Source organism: Crocodylus siamensis, chromosome 3, assembly GCF_052110815.1.
Source record: "Crocodylus siamensis isolate JL-2025a chromosome 3, ASM5211081v1, whole genome shotgun sequence".
NCBI lineage: Eukaryota > Metazoa > Chordata > Crocodylia > Crocodylidae > Crocodylus > Crocodylus siamensis.
The window spans coordinates 344,347-368,168 of record NC_143397.1 but is presented as its reverse complement, the minus strand read 5'-3'; the positions used below and the strand labels follow the sequence as shown (position 1 = coordinate 368,168).

The window sequence follows — 23,822 nt, the reverse complement described above, 5'->3', positions numbered from 1 at the left end:
CAGGGGCATAGCTACTGTAGGGAAGGGCAGCTCCTGGCCCCAGCCCACTGAACACAGCCACAGCCCCTGGTCCTGGGTCCATGCTGACTTAACACCCCGTGCTGTTCTGTTTTTCTCCTGTGCATGGGTAGTTGCTGCCCTTCCATGGTTTACGTCTGCCCTTCACCCACACCCAGCGCCTGCCCTGGGAGAGCCATGGCTGCCACAGCAGGGTCGGCACTCACGTTCCCACCGCCCACACCGGCTGCCCCCCTGCCCTCGTGTGACGGGTTCCCCTCCCCCAGTGCGAGGTGGATCCGGAGTCGGGGGCGCCCCTGGACGAGCTGAGCCCCGAGGCCGTGCGGCTCTGCCGGGCGCTGGGCAGCCGGGCCACGCGGGTGTCGGAGGTGCTGAGCACGCGGGACCCGGCCGTGTACCAGGCCATCCAGCAGGGCGTGGAGCGGGTGAACCAGCGCGCCCCGTCCCGCGCCCACCGCGTGCAGAAGTGGGCCCTGCTGCCCCGGGACTTCTCCATCGCCGGCGGGGAGCTGGGTGAGTGCTGGGCACCAGGACCCTGCGAGCGCAGCAGGCGCCCAAGAGGGGTGAGGGCTGGGGGCGAGGGCTGACTCCTACCTGCACGAGGAGCTGGCTATGCCCAGCTTACGCCCTCCAGCCAGGGAGCCTGCCCGCCTTCCACCCACCTCCAGCTCCTGGGGCTGCCCCAGCATCCAGCCGCTACAGGGCCCTGGGAGCCTTCCTGCAGCCAGCAGGAGCTGCCTGGCCTATGTCCTGGGGATCAGGGCAGGTGCAGGTGGGAAGGATCTCGAGCCGGGCTGGCTGGAAGCTTCCTGCATGGGTGACACGGCAAGGCCCCGGCACAGCCCAGCCTACCAGTTCGTGGTGGCATGGCAGGCCGGGAAAGGGCAGAGGGCAGGGCATAAGGCGTGGGGCCAGTGCTGATGCTCTCCCCTGCTGAAGGCAGGTCCCACAGCCAAGCTGAAGTGTCAGGTGGTCCTAGGCACCTACGAGGCCAAGATCGGAGGCTGCTACTGGGACTAGCACCTGTACCCCGCACCCCAGCTCTGGGTCCGGTGCCACACTGGCCTGGGGGCCTGTGCCTGGCCCAGCCCAGCCGTTCCCCCCTGCAGCAGGACAATAAACTATGGGGAAGCAGCAACTTGTGTCCGGACTCTTTGGGGGGCAGAGCCAGGCGGGGGTGGGGCTAAGTGTCAGGCTCGGGGCCATGGCATCCAGGGAGGGGGTTAAAATGTGTGTCAGGGATGGGGCCATGGCACTTAGAGGGGCCAGTGATGGCAGGGGCTGATGGGTCCTCCCCTCCCACTTGCCATGCAACCACGGGCGAGCTGTTCTGGGGTTTTGGAGCAGTGTCTCTGGGAATCCTCCTGCACCCCACAGGCTGTGGTACCCTGGGACAGGCCGTCTTGTTGGAGGGTCTCTGCCGCAGTGGAGACTGAGTCCTGTTGGGGCCTGTAATACATGAGTCTCTGTACTGTAAACCTCAGTTTCCCCAAACAATATGCCCACCCCTGCCCCATGGCCCTACTCTGTATGCCCTACACTCTGGGGTCTCATATCAGCTTCTCCATCCTCTATAATCTCCCGGCCTTGTCCTGCACTGCTGCTGCCTGCCTAGCCCCCAGTCTGCATTTGAGGCATAAGTGCCTTTAGACTTTGCACTTCCAACCATAGAAGAATAGGGGAGAAAGGGCCCTCAGGACATCACCTCTGGTCCTCCCCTGCCCCAGCAGGATCATCACTATCCAAACTGCTCTAGAAAGTTTGTCTAACCTATCTTTAAAACTGCATGAACAGCTCTTCTGTGTCACTGCGAGGCACAGAGCCCAGAACACTAGGAACAGCCTGAATTGCTGAAGGTCAAGCAAGGGCACAAGGGCACTGTCAGTGTCCTGTGGCCACAAGTATCCCCTGAGTGGCTCCAGGAAGAGGACCATGCCCCTCCTCAGCCCCTTGTGCCCATAGAGAGCGAGACAAGACCCCCGCCACATCACGGGTTGATATTCCTGCAACTCCACGGTCTGGCCTTGAGCCGAGAGGCAAGATTCCCGGACAGGATCTTCCGAGTAAACATCCCAGCAGGAGCCTTGGCACAGCCCAGTCCCCGTCCCCATCCTGGGCTGCAGCCAGCGTGGCAGGAAGCCACCTTTGTTTCTCTCCAAAATTTCTGTGCTGTGACAATGTGATTAGGATGGGCCCAGCAGAGGAGACGCACTCTTACCTTATCTCTTTAGGTAACCTGAGCTGGATACAGTCCTGAGGGAGGGGGAAACCTGCTCCCTCTGCCTACGGGACTGGTATCAGCTACCTGGGTGGGGGGCATCTACCTGGGGGGCTGGAGTCTGCCTGGCAACTAGTGATGTATTTCAAATTGGTTGGCCGACAGCCAACAGGCGCTGGCCTCCACTGGACCAGGTGAACGAGGTCACAGGGGCTATATAAGTTAGGACTGCCCAGGAGGAGGGGGCAGCAGCCATGCAGGGGACTCAGAGAGGAGCTTGACCATCTGAAACTGGCTCTCTCCCCCAAAACTCATGAGCGAGGAACAGCCTGCCTCCAGAGGGGATCTCCAACAGCCTCGGGATGATGCTTGTGAGTAAGCTACTTGAGATCTGGTTAGATATCTAGCTGGCAGTAACTCAGATGTGATCAAAAGGCTACCTCAGCCAGACTGTTTTGCTCTACAGGATTTCTATGATATCGCTCTATCCTCTACCCTATTTTCACCCTACCCCTGTAATCAATAAAGTTCTCCTTTGTGACTGGTGTGGGAGACTTGAGGGGTGGGTCTAAATTATGCCCAAGAGACCCCTTAGATCTGTGGACTGAGGGAGACTTTCCTTTTTGGCCCCTGACTTGGGGAAGCGCCCCGAGTGCCTGTACTGGGTCGAGTACCCGTAGGACTTTAGGCCTGTGTTTCCCCGAGGACATGGCCGAGACAGTCCCTTCTCGGGGTGGTGGCAGCTACGTTACCCCAGGCTAGCGAGTGCGCTCCAGGAAGGGGGTCGGCCGGACACGAGGCGCCCAGGGAGGCACTCGGAGCCGGGAAGGTGGGCGGCTCAACGCAGGAGCGCCCCCTACTGGCCGCCACAGCCAGCACCCAGCACCTCTGGGGGAGGTGAAGAAATCGTCACAGCTGTAACAGTGCCACTGGTGAGCAGCAAAGCCCACCACCCTCAGCCAATGCAGCTTCGCCTGGGGCAGACTCCAGCTGCAGTCAGGACTCCCCTGCCCATCACCTCACCCCTGCCAAGCACCCGTTATCTCCTCCACCCTGTGTCATGAGCAAAGCGGTTGTGGAGCCGTACCCGGTTCTGCTGCAGCTCAGCACCATCCTCTCCAAGCTCCCCCTGCCCTGCGCTGCAGAGCTCTTCCAGGGTCTCCAAGTGATGCAGGTGTGGGAGCTCTTGGGCTTCACAGTGGACTCCTGGCACTGCTCCTCCTACATCATACCTGACCTGTGGCAGTCCAGCCTCTTCTCAAACCCAGAGTCATAGACAAGGAGGGCTGGAAGGGACGTCAGAAGGTCACATCTAATCCAAACCCCTGCTCAAAGCAGGACCAGCCCCAACTACATCATCCCAGCCAAAGCGTTGTCTACCCAGGTCTTCAAAACCACCAAGGATGGAGAGTCCACAACCTCTCTGGGGAGCCTGATCCAGTGCTTTACTACCCTCCTTGTGAGAGAGTATTTCTTAATATCTAAGCTCAACTTCCTTTGCTGCAACTTGAGCCCACTGCTCCTTTTTCTGTCATCAGCCCCCACTGAGATCAGTCCAGCTCAATCCTCTTTGGAGCTCCCCTGCAGCGAATTGAAGGCTGCTATCAAATCCCCGACAGTCTTCTCTTCCGCAGCCTCAATAAGCCCAGTTCCCTCAGTCTCTCCTTACAAGTCATGTGCCCCAGCCCTCCAGCTATTTTCATTGCCCTCTGCTGGAGTCTCTCCAATGTGTCTGTATCCCTTCTGAAGCTGGGTGCCCAAAACTGAACACAGGACTCCAGATGTGGCCTCCCAAAGCAGAATAGAGGGGAAGAGTCACTTCCCTTGATCTGCTGGCAACACTCCTACCAGTGCAGCCCAAGATGCTGGTCGCCTTCTTGGCACCAAGGGCACACTGCTGGCTCCTATTCAGCTTCTTGTCCCATGTCACCCCCAGGTTCTTTTCTGCAGAGCTGCTGCCCAGCCCGTCACCCCAGCCTGTACCAGTGCATGGGATTGCTCTGTCCAAAGTGAAGGACTTTGCATGTGTCCTTGTTGTACCTCATGAAATTTTTTTTGACCCAGTGCTTCAATTTCTCAGGGGTATCTCTGAAGGGCCAATGTTGTGCCAATATTTAAGAAAGGGAGGAGGGAAGTTCTGGGAAACTATAAACTAATGAGTTTGACCTCAAAACCAGGTAAGATTATGGGAAAAAATATCAAGAAGTCCATTTGTTAGAGACTAGCAGGAGGCACGATGCTGAAGAATAGCCATCATGGTTTCACTGTGGGCAGGTCATGTCTGACCAACCTTGTCTCCTTCTATGATCATGGGAGATGTGGTTGGTGTCATATCCTTGGATTTTAAAAAGGCCTTTGATATGGTCTCCCATGATGTTCATATATAAAAACTGTGACATTGTGGGCTGGCAAAGTCCATGGTCAGGTGAGTTTGGAGCTGGCTATGGGGTTGAACCCAGAAAGTGTTAGTGGATGGGTCTGTATCATCTTGGTGGGAGGTGGCCAGTAGTGTCCTGCAGGGTTTGGTTCTTGGCCCTGTGCTGGTCAACATCTTTATCAACAATTTAGATGAAGATGTGGAAAGCATGCTGGCCACATTTGCAGATGATACTAAGTTATGGGGGAAAGTGGTCATGCTAGCAGATAGGATGCAGATACAAGCAGACTTGGACAAGCTGGAAAGGCAGGCAGAGCAGAACCAGATGCAGTTCAATAAGGATAAATGCAGAGTGCTTTATCTGGAGAGAAGTAACCAGCAACATGAATATAGGTTAGGAGGAGAAGTCCTGACCAGCACAATGGCTGAAAGGGACCCTGGGATTATGGCTGATCACAGGATGAAATTGAGCTGCCGGTGCAAGGCTGTAGTCAAAAGAGCTAATAGCATACTGGGATGTATTAGCCAATGCGTTGTGAGCAGGGCTAAGCAAGTGATACTTCCTCTCTACTCACTGCTGGTGAGACCCCAGCTGCAGTCCTGTGTCCAGTTCTGGGTGCCTCTCTTCAAAAAAGATGTGGAGAATCTTGAAAGGGTCCAGAGAAGGGCCACAAGGATGATTAAGGGCCTGGAAGACAAACCCTGGGAGGAAAGACTGGGGAAGGGGTTTGGGACTGTTCAGCCTGGGCTAGAGAAGACTGGGAGGGGATTTGGTGGCTCTCTATCAGTATGTAAGGGTTGAATCTTGGCAGCTGGGAGAAAAACCATTTACTTGGGCCCCGGGGGAGGACAAGGAACAATGGCCATAAACTGTTAGAGGATGGTTTCATAGACGTTAGGGCTGGAAGAGACCTCGAAGATCATCAAGTCCAGCCCCCTGCCCCAGGCCCATTAGCCTGACTTCTATCCTGGGGAAGATCTTAGAAAAGTTTATTAAGGAGGCCATCCTTGAGGGACTGGCCCAGGCTAACATCCTAAGGGATAGCCAGCACGGGTTTGTTGCGGGTAGGTCTTGTTTGACCAATCTCACTTCCTTCTATGACCAGGTGACCTATCACCTGGACAAGGGAGAAGAGATTGATGTCATATATCTTGACTTCAAAAAAGCCTTTGATCTGGTATCCCATGATCACCTCTTGGCCAAACTGGCCAGTTGTGGCCTTGGCTCCACCACGATCCGCTGGCTGGGAAACTGGCTCCATGGTCGGACTCAGAGGGTTGTAATCGATGGCAGTCACTCATCGTGGTGCCCTGCGACCAGTGGGGTCCCTCAAGGCTCTGTCCTGGGACCCATCCTGTGCAACATCTTCATTAACGATGTGGACATTGGAGTCAGGAGTGGACTGGCCAAGTTCGCTGATGACACCAAACTTTGGGGCAAAGCATCCACGCCAGAAGATAGGCGGGTGATCCAGGCTGACCTGGACAAGCTCAGCAAATGGGCAGACGAGAACCTCATGGTGTTTAACACCGAAAAATGCAAGGTTCTCCACTTTGGGAGGAAAAACCTGCAGCACCCTTATAGGCTCGGCAGTGCTACGCTGGCTAGCACTACAAAAGAAAGAGACTTGGGGGTCATCATTGACCACAAGATGAACATGAGCCTGCAATGCGATGCTGCGGCTAGTAAAGCGACCAAAATGCTGGCTTGCATCCATAGATGCTTCTCGAGCAAATCCCGGGACATCATTCTCCCCTTGTACTCGGCCTTGGTGAGGCCGCAGCTGGAGTCCTGCGTCCAGTTTTGGGCTCCACAATTCAAAAAGGATGTGGAGAAGCTTGAGAGAGTCCAGAGGAGAGCCATGCGCATGATCAGAGGGCAGGAAAACAGATCTTACGATGACAGGCTGAGAGCCATGGGACTCTTTAGCCTGGAAAAGCGCAGGCTCAGGGGTGATCTGATGGCCATCTATAAGTTTATCAGGGGTGACCACCAGGATCTGGGGGAACGTCTGTTCACCAGAGCGCCCCAAGGGATGACGAGGTCGAACGGTCACAAACTCCTGCAAGACCGTTTCAGGCTGGACATAAGGAAGAATTTCTTTGCTGTCTGAGCCCCCAAGGTCTGGAACAGCCTGCCATTGGAGGTGGTTCAAGCACCTACACTGAACACCTTCAAGAGTAAATTGGATGCTTATCTTGCTGGGATCCTATGACCCCAGCTGACTTGCTGCCCTTTGGGCGGGGGGCTGGACTCGATGATCTCCCGAGGTCCCTTCCAGCCCTAATGTCTATGAAATCTATGAAATCTAAATCAGCTAGGGTCAAAGGATCCCAGCAAGATAAGCATCCAAGCATTTCTTGAATAAATCCGAAGTAGGTGCCTGCACCACCTCTGGAGGGAGTCTATTCCAGGTCTTGGGGGCTCGGACAGTAAAGAAATTTTTCCTTATGTGCAGCCTAAAATGGGCTTGGAGGAGTTTATGACCATTGGTCCTTGTTTTTCCTTGGGGCACTCCACCTGTCTACCATTCCTGCAAATTTCATCCAAATCAGGCCAGAAATGAGAAAGTTATAGGCTGTTTCAACCTTCCCCATGATAGCCTATGGCCGAAACATCAAAACAGCATCAAAGCGAAGAAACTTTTCGACTTGCCTCATTTTGTTTCAAGGCTGTTTCGACTATATCTGTTCTGTTTCAATTTTGCTGTTTTGACCTTGAAATGAGTTGAAACAGCATTGAAACAAAACGGGTGGCAAAATTTCACACAGGCTTACTTCACATCACTTGCTAGCTGCAAAACTAACTGCGCTTTGGCCTTTCTGACTTCATCCCTGCCTGCCTGATCACTGCTCTTACACTCCTCCCTAGTCATCTGCCCAGGCTTCCACTTGTTGTCAGCTTCCTTTTCATGTGAAGCTCATGGGAGAGTTCTCTGCTAAGCCAAGCTTGTCGCCTTCTGTACGTGTTAGTCTTCCTGCACATCAGTGTTGCCCCTAGGATCCCTTTTACCAGAGACCCCAAGGATTGACATGGCCCCTCGTCTGATTTGGTCTCAAGTGAATTTGAATAGCAATCCTTAGGCTTTATTACAGTTTTCCTCTGCATAATATGATCTGGCAAGTGGTTCCTTAGATGTTACAGCAGTGCCCTTTGCGGGCACCAGGCCTCAGATCCTCTGCTGGGCGTGTGGGAAGTTCATTTCTGGATTCCTTGTTGTTTGAACAAGAATTGCAACGTTGCTCCTGTCTCCCCAGTGTGGCAACATGAAACACACCTGTTCCTTTGTCTGTCCATCACCTTCGTAACTTTCTTATCCCGAATGGTCCAATCCCCTGGCTCTGTGCCAGCCACATTCCTTACATGGAAACTGTTGTGCTTTGCTCGCCTAGTGTCGGCAGGGCGCTCACACCTCCCAGGGCCACAGCAGGCATCTCCTCGATTTTGTTGCTTAGTTCCAGGACGGTCTGGGCAATGGTCAAAAAGCCAAAGCCTAGCTCAGTTTGCCTGCTACATCAGGGTGGTTTTGATGTAAAAATCATGGTTCGTTTCTTTGGAGGCTCATTGAATAATAATCCTTAGGCACACATTGTTGGTGAGACAAAAGGTATATATTTGCAAATAGGGTCAGAGAGAGAAGACAAAAGATCAAAACCCTCTGCTCCCGGGCACAATCATTAGCAGGCTTTTATCCCCTCTCTTCTGGCACGTGTACAGAAGCAGGAACTCTTACAACTCATTTCCGGTTCATACAAACATGCATGTGAATACGTCAGATCATGCATCCCATGTGTATTATAATTAACTACTTAAGTATGCAGGGCGGATAGGCTTAATATGTATTAGGTTATTGCGCTTGCCCAGAAAGCACTCGAGGTTATGAAGGGTTTAACTTCAAGGCTAAGATTGCAATTATTCTTATCTTAGCCTAAGAATGTGGGAGCCATGAAAGAAAGTGTGATTTAGTGTAACAAAGAGATAGTAAATTTGCAGAACAAAGAGAGAGTGATACCTTAGTACAAAGAGCTCTTGGAGTTTTTCCTTCAGTTTCCAACCCCCCCTTCCCTCTCTCATTAAGGAGACAAGGAGGGCTGGCAGCCGTGCTTATTCAGAGGACAACACTATTGATGGGAGCTAACAGCTATTGATAATGCATTTTTAATAATATTTCTAACAATATTCCCCCCTCAAGATGCTTTCTGATCTTTACTTCATTTGGGCATATCAAGATAATTACGAGGAATTTTTCTGAGGACCATGACTTTTGCTACAGTCTGTGCTTTTAGAGGGACTGCTGCGACCTGCATTCCTTCTACCGTGGTGGTTATCAATCTAGTAAGACAAGGAATGAGACAAGGGATAAAAATCAAACCAGTTAGAGCACACAAAAGCACAAACCCTACTTTTTTCCACCAGGGTCCTCCAAATAATTGAAACCACCAGTCCTTATTCCATGTGGTTTCCCACGTTTGTATTGGTACATGGGCTATTTTCTTAATCTCTTTGGCAATCTCTAAGACCGCTTTCCCGTTGTCATCTATTTGGAGGCAACAATTAGAAAGGTTGAGCTTTCCGCAGACTCCGCCATCCTCTGCAAGTAAATAGTCTAAGGCCATCCGATTTTGGTATATGGCTGCTCTCATCTGAGAACTCTGTCGGGCCAATAACTCGAGAGCAGTGGCGGTCTGGTTAGTAATTACTTCCAAGACTGCCTGCAACCGGATGATTCTATTTAGCATATATATTGGTGTCCGGTATCCCCAACTCCCATCATTAGCCCATGTGGCTGGTCCATAATACTCAATAATCCTCTGAGGAGGCCACTCATCCTCCTTCCACTTTTGGGAGCTACCCTGTGTCAAACTTACATCAATACTTCTCTTGGCCCTTTTCCAATCATCATACAAAGAGACTCCCAGCTTATTTCCAACCTCAGACGGTAACAAAAAGAAAGCTGGTACAATTACTCCCATATAGCAAGTTCCTGTCCACCCCTGTGGTAGTATTGTATAGGCCCGTCATCCACAAATCCAATAGTATCCTCTTAAGGCCCTATTTTCTTTATTGGTGGCATTTGGAGGGGCCCAACCATAGTGCATCTCGGGAAACCCCAAGCCTCCTTTTGGACCCAAAGGACCAGCAACTGCGTGGCCTCCTTTCATGGAACATTCCCATAGCCCATCTTGGTTCTTGTCTGTACAATCTGTCCGATCATCACTTCGATTTGTGGCACTCCAATACTTATTAAACCACACAATTGTTCCATTAGGATGCTGCCACACTAGCCGATTATACCCTGGGCTATTGGGGTAATAAAGCCGTTCTAATTTTGTAAGGTTCATCCACCTTACTTTTAAAGTCCATATGCAACGGCTGTGTCCCAACCTCTTTCCTGTACCATTATTACTGATGCAATACTCTCCCAATGCCACTTGGGAAAGTTCCCAACTGTGGTTCTCATCCCATTTTTGACTAGTACTTTTAACATCTGCCTTACTACTTACTAGCCATTTCGGGGCCAAAGGAAAAGCCCTCCAAGGCCACTGGCCTCCGGCCTCCCGAAGCCCCCCACAGGCCCAGCAGTTGGTAAGATTAAAAGTACCTGCAATTCTTTCCATCATGTCAACATACAAATTTGTCCCTGGGGAAACAATTGGGGAAAGCGGGGGCATAGGCCAGCGGCTAAGGCTACGCAATCTTGCTTCTTTCATTATGCAGATAACAACAAGGCACATTAAGATTCCCACCATATTTTCCCTTTTATGAGATCAAACACAGCCTAAATGTTTTCCTTTTACTTTCTAGTCTAATTTTTTTGAACTTTGATTCAGCTGTCTTAGGCGCACTTGGAGATCACCAGTAGGTTCACAGCTCCACTTGCTGGCTTTTTGTTCAGAAGACGACTCAGCTTCCGGAGTGAGTTCGTCTTGGGAGTTGATGTCCTCTGATGCTTGTGGATGTCGTTTCACACGGGTATGGTGTATCCAACGGTCATGGCCAGCAATCTTTACAGCGGTGTGGGTTGTTAGAAGTACCTGGAAAGGGCCACTCTACCTCTCAGTCAGAGGTTTCTTTTTCCACCGCTGCACCAAGACCCAGTCTCCCGGGGAGAAGTCATGTACCGGTACGTCTAAAGGCAGGCGCTGAAAGGAGGCTGCATACCTGTGAAGAGAAAACAAGACAGATTGCAAAGCAATAACGTACATATGAAGCTTACTATTACCTAATTCAAAAGTTACATTCTCTCGCATCCCAGGAGGTAAGACTCGAGGGGGCTTGCCAAACATAATTTCATAGTGGGTCAATTTAAGGCCCCGTCGGGGAGTGTTTCGAATGCAAGTAAGAGCGAGCGGCAATGCTTGAGGCCACTTAAGACATGTTTCAATACAGATTTTGGTGAGCAAAGTCTTTAAAGTCCTATTCATGCGTTCCACTTGTCCTGAACTCTGTGGTTTCCATGGTGTGTGTAATTTCCAAGTAACCTTGAGAGTTTGCACGACTTCTTGAACCACCTTTCCCACGAAGTGTTGTCCTTGATCCGACTCAATGGACTCAGGCAGGGAATACCGGGGAATGATCTCCTGCAACAAATACTTCACTACTGTAGCTGCAGTGGCAGTCCTGATGGGCCAGGCCTCGACCCAACCAGAGAGCTGGTCTACCATGACAAGTAAAAACCCGTGATGTCCGGACCGTGGGAGCTCGGCAAAATCAATCTGCCATGCCTGTCCAGGGTACGCTGCCCAGGGTCTACCTCCCATTGGCACAGGGGGTTTCCTTCGGGGGTTTACTTTCTGGCATGTGATGCACTTGGTAGCAATGCGCTGAGCTTCTACATATAGCCCTGGAGCTACTGCTTGGCGGATCACTAGATCACCCATGGCCAAACCTCCCATATGGGTTCTTGCATGGAGCTGTTGCAGCACCTCCCGAAGCAATGGCCTGGGTATCATGACTTTCCCTCCTGGTACTATCCACCACCCCTGGGAGTTCTTTTCTGCACAAGCTCTTTGTGCAAATTTATCTTCTTCAGGGGAATACTGTGGGACTAAATCTTGGATGTCTGGCCATATGGCATGGGACATGGCCTGCTTGGATACCTCCTCCGCTTCTCCCCCAATAAATGCAGCTTCCTTTGCTGCTGAATCAGCCTTTGCATTTCCAAGCTTATGCTTTTCCTCAGCAGCCTTCCCATGGGCCCGCACATGAATGACTGCTACCTCTTTAGGCTGGTGGAGCCTCTAGTAGCTTGATAATCTGGGGGCCATTAGCAATTTTATTCCCAGAGGCCGTAATGAAACCCCTTTCTTTCCACAATAGTCCGTGTGCATGGACTGTAGAAAAAGCATAGCGAGAGTCAGTGTATATATTAACCCGCTGGTCTGTCCCCAGCTGTAATGCTCGGGTGAGCGCAGTGAGTTCTGCGGCCTGTGCCGACCATGAGCTCGGTAATGACTCCCTCCATACTACCTTATCCAAGGTTACCACTGCACATCCTGTTCGTCTTTTTCCATCGATGACAGAGCTGGAGCCGTCTACGAAGTATTCAACATCTGGGTCTTCAATTGGGTCCTCAGCAAGATCAGGTCGCACCTGCGTAGTTTGATTCAGGACCTCAAGGCAGTCATGCGTCGGTTTCCCTGGCTCCGGCAGCAAGGTTGCAGGGTTTAAGGCTGTAGTATGTTTGAAAGTAAGTCCTGGATTAGAGAGCAAAAATATCTCATACCGTGATTGTCTGGAGGGGTTAAGAAATTTCCCTCCCTCAGTCCCTAGGATCTGGGGAACTCCATGAGGAGTGAGTATTTCCATATTCGCACCCATGACTATCTTCTGGGCTTCTTCAACAACCACTGCTGTGGCTGCCACAGCCCGAAGACAGCCTGGCCACCCGAGTGCAACTGGATCTAGAACCTTTGAGTAATATCCCACGGGTCTCCAGGTTGGGCCCGATGGCTGTGTCAGCACCCCTGATGCAACCCCTCGATTCTCATGAACATACAGTCGATATGGCTTTTTACTGTTTGGGATGGCCAGGGCAGGGGGCTGGGTTAATGCTGCTTTAAGCAGATCAAAGGCATGCTGCATTTCTTTATTCCATTTCCATTTAGTGAGACTCTCCTTAGTCAGGGAGTCATACAGTGGTCTAGCCTTCCCACCGTAATCTGGTATCCATAGTCGACAGAACCCAGTTAGCCCTAGGCACGCCCGCAGCTCCTTGGGTGACTGAGGTGGGGTTAGACCTTGGATTGCCTGTATGCGATCTGCACTCAGGGCTCTGACTCCTTTTGAGAGCTTATATCCCAAAAATGTGACTTCAGGCTGACATATCTGGGCTTTCTCTCTAGAAACTTTATATCCTTTTTCCCCCAGAGTGTTTAGGAGTGACCTGGTGGCTTCCTCACAGAGCTGCAAGTTTGGGCTTGCAACTAGCAGGTCATCCACATACTGGAGGAGAGTCACTGCGGGGTGTGATCCCTTCCACTCCTCCAAGTCCTTCTGAAGGGCAAGTCCGAAAATATGAGGGGCTGCTACGAATCCTTGTGGGAGAACTGTCCACATGAGTTGGGCTTTATGGAAGGTGTCTGGATCCTCCCATTCAAAAGCAAACAATTTTTGACTCTCTCGGTGAAGGGGAATAGAGAAGAAAGCATCTTTCAAATCTAGCACTGAAAATATTTCAGCTTCCCCCGGTACTTGTGTCAAAATCGTGTGAGGGTTCGGGACTACAGGATGGTCTGAAAGGACCTTCTTATTTACTGCTCGTAGGTCTTGGACCAGTCTGTATGAGACCCCATCTGCCTTCGGCACTCCAAGGATGGGGGTGTTATAGGGTGAAGACCCTTCCACTAGCCATCCGTACCTCTTGTATTTCTCTATTAACGGCTTGAGTCCAGCTCTGGCCGCTCGGCTGAGTGGGTACTGCTTTACCCGAACGGGCCCCTCCCCATCCTTGAGTACGATCCTTACCGGGGAGACGAACTTAGCTCGCGCAGGGGTTCCATCAGCCCATACCGAGGGGTCTACTCCAGTCATGTGATCTTCTGGACTTACTGCAGGGCGTCGGTCCTCCAGGAGAGCCATCTGATAGTTCGAGCTCTGCTTGACAGGTAGCTGGTCCACCATCTGATCGTCTCTGAAAAAGATCTCAGCTTGCAATTTTGTGAGTAAGTCCCGCCCAAGGAGTGCAACCGGGCAACTTGGAGAATACACAAAGGAGTGCTCAAGCAAATGATCCCCCACTTTGGTGAGGAGTGGTTTACAAACAGGGAGTCGGGATTGTGTTCCCTCAATCCCTTCCACAAGTATATGCTGTTCACTAGTTCCTGCACAGGGGGGGTTTTCTGGAATCATTGAAAATGTAGCCCCAGTATCCACCAAGGCTTCAAAGTTTTTGCCACCAACCCTAATGGTTACCATGGGATCTTCTCGGGCTTCTACCCGAAGGGTAGTGGTCTTAGATCCCTGTCCCCTTCATTCTGAATCCTCACCCTTGTCTTCTGCCCACATGAGGTGACCTCTCGGTTCCCTCTCTCTCTTCTCCTTCAACTTCGGGCATTCCCTTTTCCAGTGTCCTTTCTCTTTGCAATAAGCACAAACGTCTGCTCCCACTCTTTCTCCTTTCCCCTTCTGCATCCCAGCCTTTCCAGAGTTCCCTCCAGTTATAGCAGCTGCTAGTGCTGCCATCTGTCGCTGAGCCTTTTTATCCTCCTTGCGCTCCTGCACTTGCTTACGATTCCCATACACCTTATATGCAATTTCCCATCTTATAAGTGTGCTGCTGGTTACTACTGCCCATGTGCAGAGCCCTGCACTTGTCAGTATTGAAACGCATCCTGTTTTTGTCAGCCCACTCCTGTAACCTATCCAGGTCTTGCTGCAGTCTTTCCCTCCCTACTAGTGTGCTTACCTCACCCCAAATTTTGGTATCATCAGCAAATTTAAACAGGTTGCTTTTCACCCCATCGTCCAAATCGCTGATTAAGAAATTGAACAGCGCAGGCCAAGGGACCGAGACCTGGGGGACTCCGCTGCCCACTTCCCCCCAGGTCAAATATGACCCATCCACCACCACCCTCTTACCCAGGATCAAAGTAAAACTAACAGGCCTATAGTTTCCTGGTTCCTCCTTCCTCCCTTTTTTGAAAATGGGAACCACATTAGCCCTTTTCCAGTCCTCAGACTGGCTTCCCAGAGCATCCTGCCCATGAATTCCCTGAGCAAGTCAAAGTCTGCTTTTCTGAAGTCCAGGGTCTTTACTCTGCTGCTTCCCATTGTTCCTTTCCTCAGGATCCTGAGCCCAGTCATCTCATGGTCACTGCTGCCCAAGTTGCCATCTACGATTACATCCCTCTCCAATTCTTCCTTCTTTGTGAGCACCAGATCAAGAAGATCACAGCTCCTATTTGGCCACTTTAGCACTTGCACCAGTGTTTGTCCCCAACACTCTCCAAAATCTTCCTGGATTGCCTGCATGCTGCTGTGTTACCCTGCCAGCTGATGTCAGGGTGATTCAAGTCCCCCATGAGAACCAGGGCCTGTGACCAGGAAACATCTGCTAGCTGTCTGAAGAAATCCTCCTTCACCTCATCCTCCTGGTCTGGTGGTCTGCAGCAGACCCCTACCACACATCACCTTTGTTGCTCTCCCCACGGACCCTAACCCAGAGACTCTCAACAGGCCTGTCTCCAGTTTCATACTATAGCTCTGAGCAATCATACAGCTTTTACACATGGCGCAACTCCTCCTCCTCCTCCTCCTCTTCTCCTCTGCCTGTCCTTCCTGAGCAGCTTGTGCCTGTCCATGACCATGCTCTGGTTACATGAACTCCCACCAAGTCTCTGTTATTCCAATCACATCAGAGATCTGTGACTGGGTGAGGGCTTCCCATTCTTCCTGCTTGTTTCCCAAAATCTGTGCATTCGTGTGCAGGCACTGGAGGTGACTAACCAATTGCCCTGATTTCTTAGGAAGTATGATAACACCCTCCACCCCTATTGCCCCACCCTGCGTGCTCTTCCTCCAGATCACCCACTTCCCCACTGACCTCAGGGCTTTGGTCTCCATCTCCTGGATCCCTGCACGATGCTGAGAATCCAGGACAAATGCTGTCCCAGAGTCGTGCAGCCTGGGGCTGGGACATGATGATCTCATTCTGGGACTGTCCTGCCCAATTAGGGAGGGTGGTCACCCTACAAGGGAGAAGCCAGGGCAGGGATGGGGCGTCCTCAGGTTGGGGGCATGTGGGGGTGCTCTGGGCTGAGAGAAGGGGGTGCTCAGGGCTGGGGGGGCAGGAGGAGGTGGAGACTTGGAGACAAATGGGGGGGTGAGGCCAGTTGGAGGGGGTCAGGGCCGCATCCACTGTCAGAGCCAGGTGCGGGGTGGGAGCAGTGTAAGAGGTGGCCAGAGGGCCCCCGGGGCCTGGCCTCGGCCTCAGCTCAGAGAACCCAGTTATCCAGCTCACTGCACCTGCCACCGCCTGGGATCCTCACACTTGCCTCTGCCACGGTCGCATCTCCCGTCCTCGCTGGCGGGAGGGGCAGGGCTCCCCTCCCCACTGGTTCCCGTGCCTGTCACTCCTCCCTGCCACCAGCTCCTGAGCAGCACCTCGTGCCCAAGGGCATAGTGGCCCTCCCCCTCCCTGACCGACCCTGGCCCCACCCACCTGAGAAAGCTCCGCCCCCTGACAGCCCCCCTTGCCCAAGCTGCTGCCTGCTGCCCAGGGCCCCTCAGGATGGGGCAGACCCTCCTCCCCCACATCCCCAAGGAGCCCAGACTACGGCACTGCTTCTCCCCAGGGTTTATTGTCCTTGCTCTCACCAAGAGGAAGGGCCGGGCCAGGCCAGGCACAGGCCTCCCTGGGGGAGATCAGCGCCAGGCCTGGACCTCTGGCAGGGAGAAGACTCTGGGTGTGGGCACTAGACCTGGTAGCAGCCACCAATTATATCCTTGTAGGCACTCAGCACCGCTTGTCGCTTCACCTTGGCCGTGGGACCTGCCACCAAGCAGAGGGAGAACATCAGGGCCGAGCCAGACACCTCCACCTGAGCCCCACCCAGCCCAGCCTGGCCCCACACCCCCAACCTCCGCCTGGCCCAGCCTGGCCCGCTCCCCGTGCCCCTTCCCTCCCCCTGGCCCAGCCCTGGGCCTGCCACCATGGGCAGCTGAGCTGGTCTGGATCAGTGCTGCCAAGACTGATAGCCGCAGGCCCAAGGGAGTTGCATCCAGTCCAAGCCCAACCCAGGGCAGGACCAGCCCCATCCAAACCATCCTAAACAAACCTCGTGTCCGAGCTCAGAGCTGCATAGCACTATCCCCACAACACAGCCCCTGGCATCGCCCCCACCCCTGCCCCTGTGGGCCAGTGTGCTGCTGCTGCTGCCAAGGGGGTCATGGATGCCCCAGAGACCCCAGGCCCAGGCCATGCCCCTGCTGCAGAGGAAGGCAAAACCTCCCAATCCGGACCAGTCTGAAATCCTTCCCTGCTCCCAGTGTAGCACCAGTTTGAGCCTGAGCACAGGAGCCAAACCCTCTAGCCAGGACCCTGTGGGTTGGTCCCACAGGAGCACTGGCTCAGCCCCATCTCCATCCTGGCCTGGGCTGCACCCAGCACCCGGTGCCTCTGGGGGAAGCTTAAACTCCCTCCGACGTGTAGCAGCAAGGGGGGGAGGGGGGAATTCCCTCCCTGCCCCATATTTTCATAGACAATGAAGGCTGGAAGGGAGCTCAGGAGGTCACATCTAGTCCAACCCCCCGCTCCAAGCAGGACCAGCCCCAACTACATCATCCCAGCCAGGGCTTTGTCTACCCAGGTCTTCAAACCTGCAAGGATGGAGACCCCACAACCTCTCTGGGGAGCCTGCTCCAGTGCTTTACTAGGCATGATACCTTCCAGCCTTATCTAATTAATTATTAAGAAGTTTTTGTATAGGTGGCACAGACTTTGTTGAGATACCACTGAAAATGGCTTAAGTAAAAATAAAAATTTCCTAACTATGTGTTTTGTGCATTTGAGTCTAATTTGTTTTTTTTTCATTTTTGAACTTTTGATATATATGTTTTCAACATATTTTAACAATATTTTTGATTAATTAGGTAAAATTAACTTCCCAAGTACTCAGTGGTTTTAATCACTTAATTTAATAAAATAATTTTCAAAACACTCAAGTTCTTTTAGTTCAAAGACCAGTTCTTTACATAACATAGGCAACGCTATAAACTCCTGGGTAATTTAACTCCCATTATTTCTCTGTGCTTGCCTTACATGAACAACAGTTAGATGAATCCCACCCCCGCAACCCCTCCCCATGTAATATATTTGGTACAGAGTTGTTGTTTTTTTATGTTTAAACCAAAATGTGGAGATTGCAATTTTAATGTTTTAACTGTTTTACCAATGACATTTTCTATCTGGAACACTTGGGAGACTGCCACTTTTAAAAGTTAAAATATTTGATTAATCATATCTGTTCCTTCATTGTGCAACCCCCTCATCCCTGGCTTCATCCCTGCCCTCCCATCCTGCTCCCAGACTCTGCTCCCCACCTGCCCACGGCCCAATCCCATCCACCCAGTCTAGTGCACCCTGCTCATGGGGATCCAGGACAGTCTCCATAGAGACCTCACCCACTTGCTCATGGCATTGGATGCAGGTTGGACAGCCTGAGGCTGGATAAGACCAATTGTGCCCCTCCACCCCGTTGCTAGGCCAGGCCGGATCAGCACCACCCCCAGCCCTCAACAGCTCTCTGAAACTGCTTAAGCAGCCCTCCAGCCCAAATAATTGGCAACCTGTGTCATAGTCTCATCAGTCTGGTTGCTATTTGTGTTGATTTGTTTTTACTACTGATAGTAGTTGTAAATATTTTCAATTATTTACAATAAGGTAGAGCCTTAAGGAACCAGTTAAAATTGGATCTCCATCCTGCTGCGCAAGAAAGAGGAAGCTATGTAGTCAAGATGTGAAATAATGAGAGCTTGAGAAAAAAAGTTTTGCTTGTGGGGACAAAACAAAGGTCTGATCTTTCACATGTTCTATAGGACAAAGGCAAGATGTACATGTGGCAATTTAAGTGGCCTCCCAAGTGAAATGGTAGGATGGTGAGAAAAAGAAATGGCAGGAGGAAAAGATGCGGAGGGACAGAAATCTGTTCCAGAATCATAGGTTCATAGACAATGAGGGTTGAAGGGACCTCAGGAGGTCACATCTACTCCAACCCCCTGCTCCAAGCCGGACCAGCCCCAACCACATTATCCCACCCAGGGCTTTCTGTAGTTGGGTCTTCAAAACCTCCAAGGATGGAGACTTCACCGCCTCTCTGGGGACCCTTTCCAGTGCTTCACCACTCTCCTAGTGAGATAGCTTTTCCTAATATCTAACCTCTACTTCCCTTGCTGAAACTCGAGCCCATTGCTCCTTGTTCTGTCATCTGCCACCACTCAGAACAGTCCAGCTCCCTCCTCTTTTGAACCCTGCTTTGAAGGGAATTGAAGGCTGCTATTAAATGGCCCCTCAGTCTTTCCTTCTTCAAACTAAATAACCTGGTTCCCTCAGCCTGTCCTCAAAAGTCATATGCTCCAACCCCCCAACCATTTTTGTTGCCCTCTGCTGGACTCTCTCCAACGTGTCCACATCCTTTATGTACCGGGGGGCCCAAAACTGGGCACAGGACTTGAGATGGACTGGGCACATGACTCATATGAGGAGAGGCTGAAGGACTTGGGACTGTTCAGCCTGGAGAAGAGAAGACTCAGGGGAAATCAGTGGCAGCCTATAAGTAATAACAGGAGCACACATAACGGCTTGGGGGACCATCTATTCACCAAGGCCCTGCGGGACAGGACAAGAAACAATGGGCACAAACTGATCAAAAATCACTTCAGACTGGACATAAGGAAACACTTCTTCGCAAGTTGAGTGCTGAGGGTTTGGAACAGACTCTCCCCAGAGGTGGGTCAGCCATTCACTCTGGCAATCCTCAAAAAAGGTCTCGATGCCGACCTTGCTGGAGTTATCTGATCCCAGCAGGCTTTCCTGCCCAAGTGCAGCAGGGCTGGACCTGATTATCTGTAAGGTTCCTTCCAGCCCCTAACACCTATGAAACTATGAGGCTATGTGGCGCTTATCCACATTACTGGGTTTCTGTAGCTGAAGATGATATTCCCTAGGTTTATTTCACTCTCACAATTTACCACGAGGATTGATGTTACATAGATTACATAGATTATATTACATAGACATTAGGGCTGGAAGGGACCTCGGGAGATCATCAAGTCCAGCCCCCTGCCCAAAGGGCAGGAAGTCAGCTGGGGTCAGAGGATCCCAGCAAGATAAGCATCCAATTTACTCTTGAAGGTGTTCAATGTAGGTGCTTGAACCACCTCCGCTGGCAGACTGTTCCAGACCTTGGGGGCTTGGACAGTAAAGAAATTCTTCCTTATGTCCAGCCTGAAACGGTCTTGCAGGAGTTTGTGACCATTCGACCTCGTCGTCCCTTGGGGCGCTCTGGTGAACAGACGTTCCCCCAGATCCTGGTGGTCACCCCTGATAAACTTATAGGTGGCCATCAGATCACCCCTGAGCCTGCGCTTTGCCAGGCTAAAGAGTCCCGTGGCTCTCAGCCTGTCATCGTAAGATCTTTATGTTACACAATGTCTTTAAGACTCCTAGTTAGTTAATGTGCTATTACTAGTAAAAGGTGAGGTGGGGGGTGGCAGAATACCATCCCTGTCTCTCCCCAAACTCTGCTATGTGACAATTGGGTTACCAAGGTCCCTGCAGAGAGCAGACTCCCCTGCCCTGTCTCTTCAGGTGACCCTGAGTTGTTACCTGAGCTGGATGCATTCCCAAGGGAGGGGGGAACCTGCTCCCTCTGCCTAACCGACTGGCATCACACACCTGGGGTGCAGGGCTTACGCTGCCAGCATGACTGGGGGGCGGGGGGGGCAAAAACCCCGCCAGTCTACCCAGCAACCAGTGATGCATTTCAGGTCACCAAATCATTAGACGCAGGGGTTGCTGTGGATGTAGTCTTTTTGGACTTCCGGAAGGCTTTCGACACTGTCTCTCACCCTGTCCTCATCAAAAAGCTGGGAGACTGTGGTGTCGATGCCCACACGGTCAAATGGGTCGCCAACTGGTTGGAGGGCCGCACCCAGAGGGTGGTAGTGGATGGGTTCTTCTCGACCTGGAAGGACGTGGGCAGTGGGTCCCCCAGGGCTCGGTCCTCGGGCCCGCACTGTTCAACATCTTCATCAGTGACTTGGATGAGGGGGTAGAAAGCACCCTGTTCAAGTTTGCTGATGACACTAAGATGTGGGGGGATGTGGGCGCACTAGAAGGGTGCAATAGGCTACAAGCTGACCTTGACAGGTTGCAACGGTGGGCGGATGAGAATAGGATGGGGTTTAACACTGATAAGTGCAAGGTGTTGCACATGGGGAGGAAGAACCGGCACCACACTTACAGGTTGGGGAACTCCCCTCTTGCCAGCATGGAGACGGAAAAGGATCTTGGAGTCGTCATTGACTCCACGATGAACATGGGCCGGCAGTGTGGGGAGGCAGTCAAGAAGGCCAATCATACCCTGTCATGCATCCACAGATGCATCTCGAGCAGGTCCAGGGAGGTGATCCTCCCCCTCTATGCGGCACTGGTCAGGCCGCAGCTGGAGTACTGCGTCCAGTTCTGGGTGCCACACTTCAAGAGGGACGTGGACAATATGGAAAGAGTTCAGAGGAGGGCCACTCGTATGATCAGGGGTCAGCAGGGCAGGCCTTATGAGGAGAGGCTACGGGACCTGAACCTGTTTAGCCTCCACAAGAGAAGGTTAAGGGGGGACCTTGTGGCCTGCTACAAACTGGTCAGGGGGGATCAGCAGGTATTGGGGGAGTCCCTGTTTCCCCGTGCGCTGCCAGGAGTGACCAGGAATAATGGTCACAAACTGGCGGAGGGTAAGTTTAGATTAGATATTAGGAGGCGCTACTTCACAGTCAGGGCGGCTAGGGCCTGGAACCAGCTTCCAGGGGAAGTGGTGCAGGCTCCTAGCCTGGGGATTTTTAAAAGGAAGTTAGATGAGCACCTTGCCGGGGTCATCTGACCCCGGTGCTCTTTCCTGCTAAGGCAGGGGGTCGGACTAGATGATCTACCTAGGTCCCTTCCGACTCTAGCTACTATGAAACTATGAAACTATGAAATTGGTTGGCTGGCAGCCAACAGTTGCTGGCCTTCATTGGACCAGATAAATGAAGTCATAATGGCTATATGTATTTACCGGTCTCTGTCCAGTGGGGCAGGGTCCCCCAAATCCCAGGTAGGGCCCCCCCTTGCCTGGGAGCAGCGTGGAGCCAGCAGCAGGCTCACAGCTCTCCTCTGCGCTCTCTCAAGCTTCTCCACGTCCTTTTTGAATTGCAGAGCCCAAAACTGGAAGCAGTACTCCAGCTGCGGCCTCACCAAGGCAGCGTACAAGGGGAGAATGATGTCCCGGGATCTGCATGAGAAGCATCTGTGGATGCAAGCCAGTGTTTTGCTCGCTTTACTAGCTGCAGCATCACACTAAAGGCTCATGTTCATCTTGTAGTCAATCGTGACCCTCAAGTCCCTTCCATCCATAGTGCTAACCAGCGTAGCACTGCCAAGCCTATAAGGATGCTGCAGGTTTTTCTTCCCAAGGTGGAGAACCTTGCATTTTTCAGTGTTAAACACCATCAGGTTCTCATCCACCCATTTCCTGAGCCTGTCAAGATCAGCCTGGACTGCCTTCCTCATAGGAGGCAACCAGGTTGGTCAGGCATGACTTGCCCCTGGTGAACCCAGGGTGACTGTTCTAATCACCTTCTCCTCTTCCAAGTGCTTAGAAATGGATTCCTTGAGGAACTGCTCCATAATTTTTCCAGGGACTGAGGTGAAGCTGACTGGTCTGTAGTTCCCTGGATCCTCCTTTTTCCCTTTTTTAAAGATGGGCACTAGATTTGTCCTTTTCTAATCATCTGGGATGTCTCCAGATCACCATGAGTTTTCAAAGATGATGGCCAGTGGCTCTGCAACCTCATCGGTCAGGTCCCTCAGCACCCTCAGGTGAATGCCATCCTGCCCCATGGCTTGTACAAGTCCAGCTTTACTGAAGAGTCCCTAACCTGCTCTTTTGCCACTGATGGCTGCTCACCTCCTCCCCAAACTGTGCTGGCCACTGCAGTAGTCTAGGACCTGCCCTTGCCTGTGAAGACTGAGGTGAAAAAGGCGTTGAGCACTTCAGCTTTTTCTGCATCCTCTGTCACTAGGTTGCTTCCCCATTCTGTAAGAGACCTGCACTCTCCCTGATCCTCCTCTTGCTACCAAAATACTTGTAGAAACCCTTCTTGTTACCCTTCACACCCCTTGCTAGCTGCAACTCCAGTTGTACTTTGGCCTCCCTGACATCAACCCTGAATGCCGGATCAAATGCTCTCATACTCCTCCCCAGTTGTTTGTCGAAATTTCCAGTTCCTGTAAGCTTCCTTTCTGTGTTTAAGCTCATTGAGGACTTCTCTGCTAAGCCCAGTTGGTCACCTGCCATACCTGCTAGTCTGCCTGCACTCTCAGTAATGTTTCTTTAAAGTACAGCCACCTCTCCTGGACTCCTCTCCCCCTCAAACGGGCCTCCCAAGGGATAGTGCCCATGAGTTCCCTGAGAGTGTTGAAGTCAGCTTTTCTGAAGTCCAGGGTCCTTACTGTGCTCCTCTGCATCCTTCCTTTCCTTCAGATCCTGAACTTAGTCATCTCATAGTCACTGCTCCCCCAGTTACCATACATTCCCACCAATTCTTCCCTGTTTATGAGCACTAGGGCAAGAAGATCTCGGCCCCTAGTTGGCTGCTCCAGCACTTGCTTCACCAAAGTTGTCCCCAACACACTCCAAAAACTTCCTGGATTGCCTGCACATTGCTGTATTGCCTTACTAGCAGACATCAGGAGGATTGAAGTCCCCCATGAGAACCAGGGCGTATGACAGGGAAACTTCCAGTAGCTGTTTGAAGAAAGCCTCATCCACTACTTGCTCCTGGTCTGATGGTGTACAGCAGATGCCCACCACAACATCACCCTTGTTTCTCTCCCCTCTGGCTCTAACCCAGAGACTTTCAACAGGCCTGTCTCCGGTTTCATACTGGAGCTCTGAGCAAGCATACCGCTCTTTTACACACTTCACAACCCCTCCTCCTTTTCTCTCCTGCCT

The 23,822-nt window shown here is 51.9% G+C and overlaps 2 protein-coding genes across 11 annotated transcripts in view; one reads left to right on the top strand and one right to left on the bottom strand.

The window, feature by feature from the left end:
* The window catches only part of LOC149867845 (long-chain-fatty-acid--CoA ligase ACSBG2-like), a 40,926-nt gene extending 39,784 nt beyond the window's left edge, over positions 1 to 1,142 (top strand). For 3 of the 7 annotated variants that reach the window (XM_090037434.1, XM_090037435.1, XM_090037433.1), the window contains one exon: positions 132 to 1,142. In XM_090037434.1, coding sequence (XP_089893560.1) covers positions 132 to 535 — 404 coding nt within the window. In that variant the 3' untranslated portion in view covers positions 536 to 1,142. The remainder of the gene's footprint in view (positions 1 to 131) is intronic. The other 4 variants (XM_090037437.1, XM_090037438.1, XM_090037436.1 and 1 more) reach the window with 4 other exon arrangements.
* Positions 1,143 to 8,213: 7,071 nt separating this feature from the next.
* LOC149867844 (long-chain-fatty-acid--CoA ligase ACSBG2-like) overlaps positions 8,214 to 23,822 on the bottom strand; it is a 56,975-nt gene continuing 41,366 nt past the window's right edge. For 2 of the 4 annotated variants that reach the window (XM_090037427.1, XM_090037431.1), the window contains 3 exons: positions 15,659 to 16,606; positions 13,582 to 13,747; positions 8,214 to 10,776 (listed from right to left, as the gene is read on the bottom strand). In XM_090037427.1, the coding sequence (XP_089893553.1) occupies positions 16,530 to 16,606 (77 nt within the window). In that variant the 3' untranslated portion in view covers positions 8,214 to 10,776; positions 13,582 to 13,747; positions 15,659 to 16,529. The remainder of the gene's footprint in view (positions 10,777 to 13,581; positions 13,748 to 15,658; positions 16,607 to 23,822) is intronic. The other 2 variants (XM_090037428.1, XM_090037429.1) reach the window with 2 other exon arrangements.